This window comes from Equus przewalskii, chromosome X (assembly GCF_037783145.1).
Source record: "Equus przewalskii isolate Varuska chromosome X, EquPr2, whole genome shotgun sequence".
NCBI lineage: Eukaryota > Metazoa > Chordata > Mammalia > Perissodactyla > Equidae > Equus > Equus przewalskii.
This window is the reverse complement of record NC_091863.1, coordinates 99,411,445-99,423,863: the sequence shown is the minus strand read 5'-3', so window position 1 is coordinate 99,423,863 and position 12,419 is coordinate 99,411,445. Positions and strand designations below refer to the sequence as shown.

The following is a 12,419-nucleotide window of genomic DNA, read 5'->3' as shown; positions in this document are numbered from 1 at the left end:
TACTTTGAGACTATGTAGTGTAAACAAGTTGTTTTTCATGGTACTTGCGCCCCCTAGTTTTGCCTAAGGTTACAACGACAGCGGCCGACAGTGGCGTGTCAGCACCGGTGGTTGCTAGCGTTTCCAGTGCCGATTTTCTCCTCCTCGCTGGACTGTAACCCTTGTATTAGCTTAATGCCTGGCCCATAGCAAATGGCTGCTGCTTCTCGATTAATTTTTTTTTTATCTCAGCAGTTAGCAGGGTGTATTGTAATTGATCTGCTTATATATTTGTCCTTCCCACAGACTGTGAGCTGGTTGAGGGCAGGCATCGTAGCTTATTGTTCCTCTGTCTCCAATGTCTAGCACATACTAGATGCTTGAAAAATACATGTTTGAATTAGTGGCCTGGAGTAGATACCACGGAAGAAGAAAAGAGCTGGGAGTCGGCCTGGAGATGGCATTTTTCCTGTTGTACAGGGAAGCGAGGGCAAGGGTTGCAGAGGGCGCGGCCGGCGTCGTCACTCTGCGAAGGGACCCACGGGTGTCGGCCACCTAGCTGGCGGCAGGGCCTCGGGCTTCCGCGGGGTGGGGAGGCGAGTGGGGCGGGAAATCACAAACCGAACTCGCGGCTCCCGGCATTCCCCGTGGGCGGTGCTCCCCTTTGACCCCTCGCTCGCGTGCTACACATCCGGGCCTCTGCAACTAGTGAGAGGAAGATGGCGGCCGCAACCGTGGTGGTTCCCGTAGAGTGGATAAAGAACTGGGAGAAATCAGGGAGAGGCGAATTGTGAGTGTCCGGGCTGGAGGTGGGCGCCCGGCCGGGCCGGGCCCGGGCGTCAGCCGCGCTCTCACATGTGGGGGGCGTTTGGGGGGGAAGACGCGCCCCCTCCCCCATCCGGGCGGCGGGTGTGGATGGTTGGCCAGGAGTTTCGAACTCGGGGAGGAGAGGTGCCGTAACCGCCGCCGACCTCCTTCCTTCCTTGGCCTCCCCGAAATCCCTGCTGCCCGCCGCAGCCTGCCTGCCTTCAGCCTCGGAGCGGAACTCCCGTTTCGCCCCTGCGGGTCCCCGCGCTCCCGCTCGGGCTCTTTTTGTCCCCCTCTTCGCTTGAGCTCACTTGGCTCCTTTCTCTTGACGGGGCCGCGCCGGGGGGTTCGGACTTTCCAGCTCTCTCCGTCCCATTTCTTCACTCTGCACCGTTCGACTCCGCAGTTTGGAGCTCGGCGCCTCCTCTGCCCGAAGTCCGAGGAGGGCGAACCGTCCCGGACTCCCTCCCCTCCTCTCCGCCCGCCGCCGCGAAGCCCGGGGCGGCGCGAAGAGCCCCGCTTGGCACCTCTCGTCCTCCGGGGAGCGGTCTCTCGGACTGTCCCGGCCTCGCGCGGCGCCGCTGGCCGTGGGAGAAGTGTAGCAGGGACTGCCGGTTTCCCCGAAGACCTGCCAGCATTTCTTTGCTCCATGTTTTCACCTTAGAGCCTTTTCGGGTTGGATTCAACTTTCGTCATTAAATGTTTCCTAAACCCCATTTTGTCCTGGGACTGCAACTAATTTTGGCAACTCTCCAAGGTTCTCCAGTACCTAGAATAACGCGTTTCCTTTGGTCATAAAACTTGTTTTTATTTTTCAGTAATACAGAAAACAGTAATTTGCTATACCCGCGGTTTCCTCGCCCAAAATTTCAGCGCTCGCTCTCTCGGAAAAGAAAAAAAGAACCGTTTAAGCCGTAATACAAATAACTTATTTCCAATTTCCTTTTCTGAATCGCTTTATTAGCTAAAGCTCAGCCCTGTTTCAGAGTTTGAGATTCAACTCTTGTTAGCCATCTTTGCGGCCGTTGCACTCCCCCCTCCCCCCAGTCAGGTTACGATCGCTGGTGCGAAAGATACAAATCTTTGGAACTTCGTTCCTTGGAACGCCGCGCGGGGAACGCGTTGCCCTGTCTCGGCGTGTAACGTTGCCAGCCTCTATGACGCCCCTCTCCCCCGCACTCGCACTGCTTTAGAAAGTCTTAGCAGTGTGAGCTCCAGAATTGGATTGCCTGGGTAAGCCGCAGTCTTAGCCACTTAACTGGCTGAGTGACCTTGGGTAAGTTCCTTAACCAATTTGGCCGCTTCCCCTTGAGTAAATTGGGAATAAGAAGTACTCAAAGGACTGTTGTGAAGACTAAATAATGCTTGTAGAGCACTTGGCTTATAGTAAGTGCTCAAGTGATAGCTATTAAAAGGAATATTATTATTTTAATCTTTAGATATTTAAACTTCTCTGCACAGCTCTTGCACTTAAAAAGTCTGTACCGCTCAGGTTAGCAGTTAATTGGTCTTTGACTCTTTCATGTATACTCTTGTACTCTAAGGAAGTGAGAGATCCTTGAAGAGTGGGGACTATGTCTCATATTTCTTTTGGTTCAATCCTCCCCCTCTGTCCCCCTGCCTTTCTATCATATACTTGTAGTGCTTATTGGTTTATTAACTGACAGTATATTTGATAAACATTCGTTTTTAACTGTTAGGAATATTTTCCAAACCCTTGTATGTGCTAGTTAACAAATAACTATTAAGTCCCTTGTGTGTAGGGAAGGCAAGGTGGTAAGTTACCAAACCAAACCGTCAGGTTTATATTAGACTAGGATAACTCCAAAAAACTCATAAATCAGGTCACTGTTGTTTTGTTTACTTTTAAAGCCAACTTAGTTATTTAGGGGCTGTCGTCTTTGTAGATTGCTCAGCTTCCTCCTTCCAGCTAACTGTTTTTGACAGTTTTACTATTATTACTCTCACTTTAGAATGGGTATCAGGGCTAGGAGGTGATATTCTGCTTGGCTTCTGACTGGCAGTCGTTGGAGAAAAACAAAGTGATGTAGAAGGTCGAAATACCTAGTCAAAATGGAATTTTGGATTCACTTTACGTATATTTACAAGATCCGTGCTACCTGTCATAGTTCCTGTGTTTGAAGAGCTGCTTCAAAAGACTTATATGTGTGTAGTTATTGCATGGCTTGTGGAATGTAGTTTGAATTACAGTAGATCCAAATCAGTTTAGTCAGTTTTATAATTGTGTTCTGTTATATGAAGCGAGTTTAAAGTTGTTAGTTGTGTGACATAATGAAATATTTTAAGTAGTCAAACACATCACCATCCAGTACTTTGTCTTCATTTATTTGACTTATTTTCCCTCCTTGAAAACTTGGTTGCATATAGTCTAACTTTGGAGTTTTTCTATCTTGCTAAAGATAGATGTTAGCATTTTCATTTTTTTTAGAACAAATGGTGTTGTAAATATATTACAAAAAAATCCTTTCCTTTGTCTGAAAACAGAGCCTCTTAAATATAAACCAGCAACTGGAAATGTTAAAAACAAAGGTAATGTGCCAGAAATTATTAGTGAATCCATTTATAGATTTGGCTTTTAGAATATGACCAATATTTAAAATTATATCTTGAGTGGATTTTTCCTTTTTAATGAGATAAATTAGCAGATCAGCTTTAACTTAACTGAAAACTACCTTTTTAAAAAAATGCATGGTGACTTTCATGAGGTGGTTAGTTCATTTCTTGTCTGTCACTTCTTACCAGTGTAAGAGGGTATTCTGGGAGTTGTAGTCAACTTCAGCGTCATGGTGTTAAAGCAACGCATGAGATGTATGGAGCATTTTATAACTTTCAGAGAGAACAAATTTTTAATTGTGCCTCATGAAAAGCAACTGTCTATTAAGATGGAAAGTCTTGGCTTTGAAGAATAATTTTTGTTGGGTAAGTAAGGAGAAAAGCAAAACTGTTTTGCTTATCTGAATGGTTCATCATGTACCTAACTGTTGTTTCCAGAGATGCTGATTATGTTTTTAATGGTCAATTGCTGAACTCTTAAAATGATCTTTTCCAAGAGATATCAAAAGGACAAAGGAGGACAACCAAAATATAATTATCAAGTGTCCTTTCCACTAACACTTAAATCTACTCTTACAAGTTTCATATCTAAATGCAAACTCTTTCAAATTCTATGCCATATGCAAGCTATGGATTTAATCACTTGGATTTTGGAATTAGAGTATTAGTTTCTTGATCGTTTCATATTAGCATAGGACTTGCCGTGATTAAGCTAATAAACTTGCATGCACTGGTAGATCCAGTGGAGAACTCTGTTTTTTGTAGAAATCATTAACACAGTGAGCTCAGCATTTCTTTGCGTCACAAGCAACCTTAATGTAGGATTTATGTTCCAAGCTCTTAATCTGAAGATGTTAGCCTCATGTCAATGCTTAGTCTAATTTTGAAATACTTATATTTGTTAAATATCATCTATTTGTCTGAAGAACTTAATTCTTTTAAAAAACTTACATATCAATTAGAAATTTTAGGTCTTACCTTATTGATTATTGGTAGTTATAATAAAGTTTTAATATTTAAAACAATCGCCAAATGGTTGCCATTGTTTTTTTCCTGCTGCTACTCAATGATTTTCCACATTCCACAACTTATCTAAGTACGTTTGGATGTTCATTAAATGTTGTCTGACCTGACTTTTTTGGAGGGAAGTCGGAGGGAGGAGTTTATTGCAAATAATCATTCTAAGAAATTTTAGTCTTGGTAGTTGGTTTTTTTTTTTCTTCAAAAGGTGCTCTAAATTCAGCTGATGCTTTATCTGAAACCTTTTTTTCATGTCTTAGTTTTCATTGGCATTTATTTTCTTATTTCTACCTATATGCACAAGTTAAGTCTAAGTCTTGGTCTGTTTTCCTGGTAGGAGAAATGCATTCTGCAGAAAATGTAGCAATACCTGGACATTTTCTAGGCTACTGCTTTCTTTGTTTGTTAGAAAAATTAAATTATTCTGCAATGCTTAAATACTAAGGTAGAATGAATGCTGTTAATGTACTTGTGTGCAGGAACTTCTGTTGTCTTTTTTAACGTTTCCTGTTCCCTTCCCTCCTCCTAAGTGCGTATTTTTATTTTCATAAATGCCTATTTCAGGATAAAACTATGTGCCCAATGTTCATTCTTGTGGGTTATGTCTCTCTTCTAACAGTGATAACAGAGGTAGTACTTTGCTTAACCAAATTTAACCTTTTTTGTTGTTTTGTTTTTAAGAATTAATTGAAGCACAGATTGACGTCAGTTTTTTACACGTGAAGCCAACTTTATGATGTTGACCATAATCAAGTAGTTCAGGCTTCTGCTATGTTTCCTTTTTTACTGGAAAATGGGATGAAGTAAGGTGGAAAGCTAAATACTGACATTAAGAAGTATTCATGAAATACTCAAGTCCTTGGAAGAACTCAAGACATTTTATTTAGTTTGTTTCACAGATCTTTGACAAAAAGTAGGTTCTGTCTTTGTTCTCAGGGACCTGAGACAGCGTCTCCACAATAGCACCAAACTATTTTAAAAGTGGAAAAAGATGGTAAACTCAATTATTTGGAGGGTATTAAGGGACTAAAATAATCATTTGAATTTGGACTGAGGCAGAATATTTGATTATTTTTTAAGTCACATTAAAATGGGCGGCTGTTGCAGGTAGTTTTGTTTGTTTCTCCCCTTGTAATTTAGGATAGAGTACTAAAACTGTTTAACAGGTGTAGTAAGACGTGCAGCATTCAGAAATAGAATTGTTTCTTTAAGGATCCCGCACGATCTTTAGTTTAGTGGATTACTTGGGGAGAAGAGTTCAGAAAAGTGATTGGGGGAAAATGCTTAACAATTGTTTTTAGTTTCCTCCTGCAACTAAGGAAGAACTGTTTTATGCTAGGGAAATAAGTGTTATGCAGGTGAATTGCCTTATCGTAATAACCCATCAATGATTCTTTACACAATTTGAGCAAATCTTTGATGTGCTAATTAATAGTTCATGATGACATTACCATCTGCATCTTAATGAATATGTTTGTGGCCTCTGACTGGGAAGATGGAATTATATTTCAATTATTTCTTAAAATTATGTAACAATGACTGTACTATTAGATTAGGTGGAATTTGGAACACTGATTTACCCCCTCCCCACTGGAAGGATTATGGCAAAAGACATACGCATTAAGCGTTTTAAAACAAATGGAAAATGAAGCTATTGAAAATGTGAACAAGCAAATATATTCACCATAAGAAGGAATGTTTGACCTTGGTTTTTAGTAGTAGCCTGGATACAAGGGGAAAGATGAGTTGATTCTGTTATATTGCTCTGTCAAAGACATAAAGTTTCCTGCTACTGCACTCTAAAGGGATGGAACCTATGAGGACAGTGAGAACCACAAGGGGGAATTGTTTTAACACTTTATAACAAATATTGAAGTAGTCTTGATAACACTTTCTTATATATTTCCCCTCAACAAAAAAGGAGCTAGATGGCACACATTTTTAGGTTCTATTCTCTGATGCTAGTCTGAAGCAGAAGATATTGCTATTTTGTCTATTGGAAGTAAGACTGATTTTTTTTTTGTTTTGTATTCCAGATAAGCTTGTGGTAAGTTTAACATACTTTGAGAAATTAGAAGTTTAACCATTGTTCTTAACACATTGGAAGGCCTGTCTAGTTCTCCAGAGAAGTAGTTGAAAGTACTTGGGGTGAAACTTAAATCAGTTTATTTTACCATTTCTATGGTGCTCTCTGAAAACTTTTCTGTTCTTTTTTTTTAATAGGAGTTGTCTACAAATTAATAACTAAATGAATTTTTCAAACTATGGAGATTTAATTTACTAATTGCTCTCCATTGGCAAGGCCTTTTTATTCTTTGGTTTTGAAAATAATTTTGAGACCTACAAGTGAATTGTTGACCAGGAAGAGTTTACTTTGTTGACTTTTAACAACCTTACCCTGCTCATCCTGATGATGGAGTATTGAAATAATCAAAAGACACAGAGATGAGTTGCAAGAGCATGGATAATCTGCAAAGTAGATAATCCCTCTGGATGATTGTAATGTGGCATCATATTTCACTTTAGGTGTGATCTGTAAGCACACTCTGTTGTCTTAAAATTATTTGTTTTATTGGCTGTAGAAAAAGGATCGCTAGACATAAAAGAGTAAGAAACATATATCCATTCATTGCTTCTCTTTTTTGTTAGAGCCTTGTGCAACTTATAATATTTCTTTTTCTAAATTGAGAAATTAAAAAAAATACAGAAAAGTGCATAAAACCTAAATGTAGAGCTTAAAGAATCACTGTAAGATGCATACCCATGTAACTCACACCCAGGTCAAGACAACGTAACCCCCATTCCTGATTGCACCCTCTTTACCTTCCCCACGGTAACCATCATCCTGACATTTATGATTTTCTCTTCCTTGTTTTTATTTACAGTTTTACTACCCAGTTAGTTTAAGTTTGTTCCTCTTGAACTTCATATAAATGAGATCATAGCCGGTGTGTTCTATTGTGGGGGCTGCTTTTGCTCAACATTATGTCTTTAGGATCCATTCCTATTTTTGCAAGTGTCTGCAGTTCTTTGATTTTCATAGTTACAGGATGTTCCACTGTATAACTGTACCATAATTTATCTCTTATGCTATTGATGAACAGTTTTACTGTTTACCAACTGTGCCAATAGAAGCATTCTTATACAACTATCTTGGTGTACACAAGGATGTGTTTTTGTGGGATATATACTGAATTGTAGACTCACTGGGTTCTCGATTGTGATTAACTTCAGCTTTACTAGATACTGCCAAACTATTTCAAAATATACTCCTACCAGCAGTGTATGAGAGTTAACCTTGCTTCACGTCCTGGCTAACATTTAATATTATCAGACTTTAAATTTTTGTCACCGTGGTATGTGTGTAATGATATTTTATTGGGGCTTATATTTTTATGGGCATCTTTTTATATGTTATTGGTCCTTTGGATTTCTGACTTGTTTTGAAAGGCCTCTTTATTTCTTTTTCCAATTTTTCTATTGGATTGTTTACATTTCTTTCATTGATTTATAGGCATTCTTTATATAAGTCTGTATTTGTACCTTTTGTGGGTTACACTGTATGTGTAGCAGATGTCTTTTGCTATTCTTTGGCTTGTATTTCCAGTCTTATGATGACTTTTGATGAACAGAAGTTATTCATTTTAATTTGGTCAAATTTATCAATCTTTTGCTTTCTGATTAGTACTTTTTTTGTGTTTAAGCGGTCATTCCCCATTCCAAGGTTAAGGAATTTATCCTCCTGTGATTTTTGGGAAACATACTATTTTGCTTTTCATTTTTAAATCTTACCTAACTAGAGTTGATTTTTGTGTATGCTGTGAAGTAGGAGTTGCAATAAATTGTTGCAGTTGGTGTACATGAAGGAAATCCAGCTTCACACAGACAAATAGTTGGCAAAAGGAGAATTTTAATAGCCTTTTCAGATAATTGTAGATTTTCTTCTTTGATATCATGTTAGGATTTGTCAAGTGGTAGTTGAGCCAAACTGTTTCAGTGAACTTTTTGTACTTTGTTAAATTAAAAGTCATTTGTCTCTCTTTTATTTGGAATCTATCTTTTACCCTTGCATTATTTTGCAACATCATGCATTGGTCAGTTGGAAGATATTGGTCCACTGAATGATAACAGCTTTTCCAAATATTAATGCAGTACCTTGTATAATATCTAAAAACACATTCTTCAGTATCATCACTGAACTAATCAGGAAAGTTTTTATGAATTGGGAACTATTCAAGTCCATGGTGGCAGATACAAGTTTTCCAAAACTGTGATTTTTGTTTGAAAACTTCCATTTTATCATTATCAACAAATACCCTCAGTTGTTTTCCTTGAAGTGATTGGCTCACTTGGTTCATTTTTGAGAAAATGCCTGCCAAAGACCCAAGTCTGAATAACTATAGTTGTCAGTTGTTCTTTCAGTAAAAATGTTTTATGAAAAAGCAGCTAGTTCAGCTCACAAGTCAAACAGTTGCATAAGGAATTTTCTTGGAGACAGCCACAGTATTTTGGTGTGTGGCAGAAATGTTTTGTGCGTACTTTCCTTTTTATCACATAGAATATTAAAAATGCATGTTCTAAAAAAAGACATGTTCTCAGGGCTCAGGATTTAATAAAGTTAATAATTTGTACTACTTCATCAAGGACATATTCTTTATTGTAGGCAAAAAGACATAACTTGAGATCAACCTTCTTAACAAATTTGTAACTGAACAGCGCGTTATTGTTAATAAGCACAGTATTGTACGACAGATCTCTAGATCTTTTTCATCTTGCATGACTGAAGTTTTATACCCATTGAACAGCAACTTGCCAGTTCTCTTTCCCCCTCGCCCCTGGCAACCACCGAAGTTCTATTTTTTGCTTCTATGAGTTTGACTACTTTAGATAGCTCATATAGGTGGAATCATGCAGTATTTATCCTTCTGTGACTGACTGACTTCATTTAGCATACTGTCCCCAGGGCTCATCCACGTTGTAGTAGATGACAGGATTTCCTTCTTTTCTTATGACTGATATTCCATTGTATGTATATGCCACATTTTCTTTATGCATTCTTTTGTCAGTGGACATTTAGGTTGTTTCTAACTCTTGGCTATTGTGAATAATGCTGCAGTGGATGTGGAGGTGCAGATACCTCTTTGAGATCCTCATTTCAGCTCTCAGGAATAATACCCAGAAGTGGGATTGGTGGATTATATAGTAGTTCTATTTTTAGTTTTTTGAGGAACTTTCATACTGTTTTCCATAGTGGCTACACCATTTTTACATTCCTACCAACAGTGCACAAGGGTTCCAGTTTCTCCACATCCTCCCCAACACTTATTTTCTTTTTTTTTTAAGAATTTTTTTTTTTTTTTTTAAAGATTTTATTTTTTCCTTTTTCTCCCCAAAGCCCCCCGGTACATAGTTGTGTATTCTTCGTTGTGGGTTCCTCTAGTTGTGGCATGTGGGACGCTGCCTCAGCGTGGTCTGACGAGCAGTGCCATTTCCGCGCCCAGGATTCGAACCGACGAAACACTGGGCCGCCTGCAGCGGAGCGCGCGAACTTAACCACTCGGCCACGAGGCCAGCCCCTTAAGAATTTTTTTTACACCAGTTTTAGATTCAAAGAAAGATTGAGAGGAATGTACCCCCGTGCCTAATCACGCATAGCCTCTCCTGTTATCAACATTACCTACCAGAGTGGTACATTTGTTACAGTTGATGAACCCACGTTGACACATCATAATCATCCAAAATTCATAGTTTACCTTTGGCTTCACTTTTGATGTTGTACATTCTCTGGGTTTGGACAAATACATAATGACATCCATCCATCATGATAGTATCAGAGTGTTTTCACTGCCCTAAAAATCCTCTGTGCTCCACGTATTCATCCCTCCCAGCCCCTGGAAACCACTGATCTTTTTACTGTCTCCATAGTTTTGTCTTTTCCAGAATGTCATATAGTTGGAAACATACTATGTAGCCTCTTCAGATTGGCTTCTTTCACTTTGAAATATGCATTTAAGGTTTCTCCATGTCTTTTCATGGTTTGATAGCTGATTTCTGTTCAGTGCTGAATAATCCATTGTGTGGATGTACCAGTTTATTTATCCATTCACCTAATGAAGGACATCTTGGTTGCTTCCAAGTTTTGGCAGTTATGAATAAAGCTACTGTAAACATCTGTGTACCCATTTTTGTGTGGGCGTAAGTTTTCACCTCCTTTGGGTAAATACCAGGGAGTGGGATTGCTGGATTGTAAGACAAGAGTATTGTTTAGTTTTGTACGAAACCACCGAATTGTGTTCCACTGGGGCTGTACTATTTTGTATTCCCACCAGCAGTGATTGAGAGTTCCTGTTGTGCACATCCTCACCAACATTTGGTGTTGGCAGTGTTCTAGATTTTGGCCATTCTAATAGGTGTGCAGCAGTATCTCACTGTTTTAATTGCATTTCTCTGATGATAAGTGATGTTGAACATCTTTTCATATACCTGTTGGCCATTTGTATGTCTCCTTTGGAGAAATGTCTTGAAGTCCTTTGCGCATTTTTTTAAATCAGATTTTTCTTTTTGCTATTGAGTTGTAGATGTTCATTATAATTTTTGGTTGTTAACCCCTTATCAGATATATGATTTGCAAATGTTTTTCTTCCATTCCGTAGGTTGCCTTTTCATTCTGTTCATTGTTTCCTTTGCTGTGCACACAATTTTTAGTTTGATGTTCCACTTGTCTGTTTTTGCTTTTTTTTGCCTCTGCTTTTGTTATCCTATCCAGGAAATCATTGCCAAGACCAATGTCACGAAGCTTTCCCCTTATGTTTTTTCCTAGGGCTTTTAGAGTTTCACGTCTTACGTTTGTGTATTTATTTAATCCATTTTGAGTTGATTTTTGTGTATGGTGTAACATAAGTGTCCAATTTCATTCTTTTGCATGTGACTATCCATAATGGCTGTTGAACCTCTCTAGTGAATTTTTCGGTTCAGTTATTACATACTTTAGCTCCAAAATTTGTTTGGTTCTTTTTAAATATTTTGTCTTTTTGTTGAAATTCTCATTTTGTTCATGCGTCTTTTTCCTGAGCTTGTTGAGTATATTTATGATGGTTATTTTAAATTCTTTGTCAGATAGTTCATATACCTCTAATTCTTTAGTGTCAGTTTCTAGAGACTTATTTTGTTCCTTTTATTGGGCCATTTTTCCTGTTTCTTTATGTTCCTTGTAATTTTGTGTTGGTATCATTGCTTTTGAAAAAATACTCTTCTCTCCCAGGCTTTGTGGACTGGCTTAGTACAGGGAAAGGCCTTTACCAATTAGCCTGGCTATAGATTCTGGGGGCCTCTCAAACCTTTTCTCTGGATATGTCTTCTCTGGACTTCTGTATGTAGATTCCAAATTAGAGGGATTTTCCAGTTTGTTTTTCTCAGAAGCTTGTACTCTCTTGCATCCTCTGGTGTCCATCTGTTGTACCATGGCTCCTCTGAAGCAGCAGCACACCACCCAGCTCTTTTTTGTGTTTAGTGGCCCCCAGGCAGCTAGAGTATGCTGGGTATCGTCAGCACCCTAAGTCAAGCTAGACAGAGACCAGTCCCTCAGGCCGTCCCCCAGAAAGCTGGAATATTGGACACACGCTCCAGTCTTCCCTTTCTCCCCTGAGGGAGAGGTTGCTGAGCTGTATTGTCTCTGTTCGCTGTACCGTGATTCTCTGGATCTGCAGCTTGCCACCCAGCTCTTTTTTGTTCTCAGCAGTCCCCAGGCACCTAGAGTATGTCAGGTCCCATCTGTGCTCCAAGATGTTCAAGAAAAAAACTAGTTCCTAGGGCAGCCACTCAACCCAAGTCAGAATGTTAGGTGTAAAGTCCAGTCTTCTCTTTCCCTCCCCAGAGAGAATCGGGAGCTGGGAGTTTCCTTCCAGTTGTGTGGTACTGTGTCAGGAGGAGGGACTGTGGTGAAAGGGTGTCATGAATTTTCTTGCTGGCTTTGATGCAGCTGGTTTAGTGCTTGCCTGGGGTGCAGGAACCTCTTAACTGGTTTCTGAATTTCTCATAAA

At 39.4% G+C, this 12,419-nt stretch overlaps 1 protein-coding gene across 21 annotated transcripts in view; it reads left to right on the top strand.

Moving 5' to 3' along the window:
• Positions 1 to 438: 438 nt before the first annotated feature.
• THOC2 (THO complex subunit 2) overlaps positions 439 to 12,419 on the top strand; it is a 103,964-nt gene continuing 91,983 nt past the window's right edge. For 13 of the 21 annotated variants that reach the window (XR_011536232.1, XR_011536234.1, XR_011536231.1 and 10 more), the window contains exon 1: positions 458 to 769. Coding sequence is in view for 14 of the 21 variants with exons in the window: in XM_070606106.1 (XP_070462207.1) it covers positions 699 to 769 (71 nt within the window). In the remaining 7 variants the exon portion in view is untranslated. Of the gene's footprint in view, positions 770 to 1,192; positions 2,063 to 12,419 lie in introns of all 21 variants that reach the window. The other 8 variants (XM_070606108.1, XM_070606101.1, XM_070606107.1 and 5 more) reach the window with 2 other exon arrangements.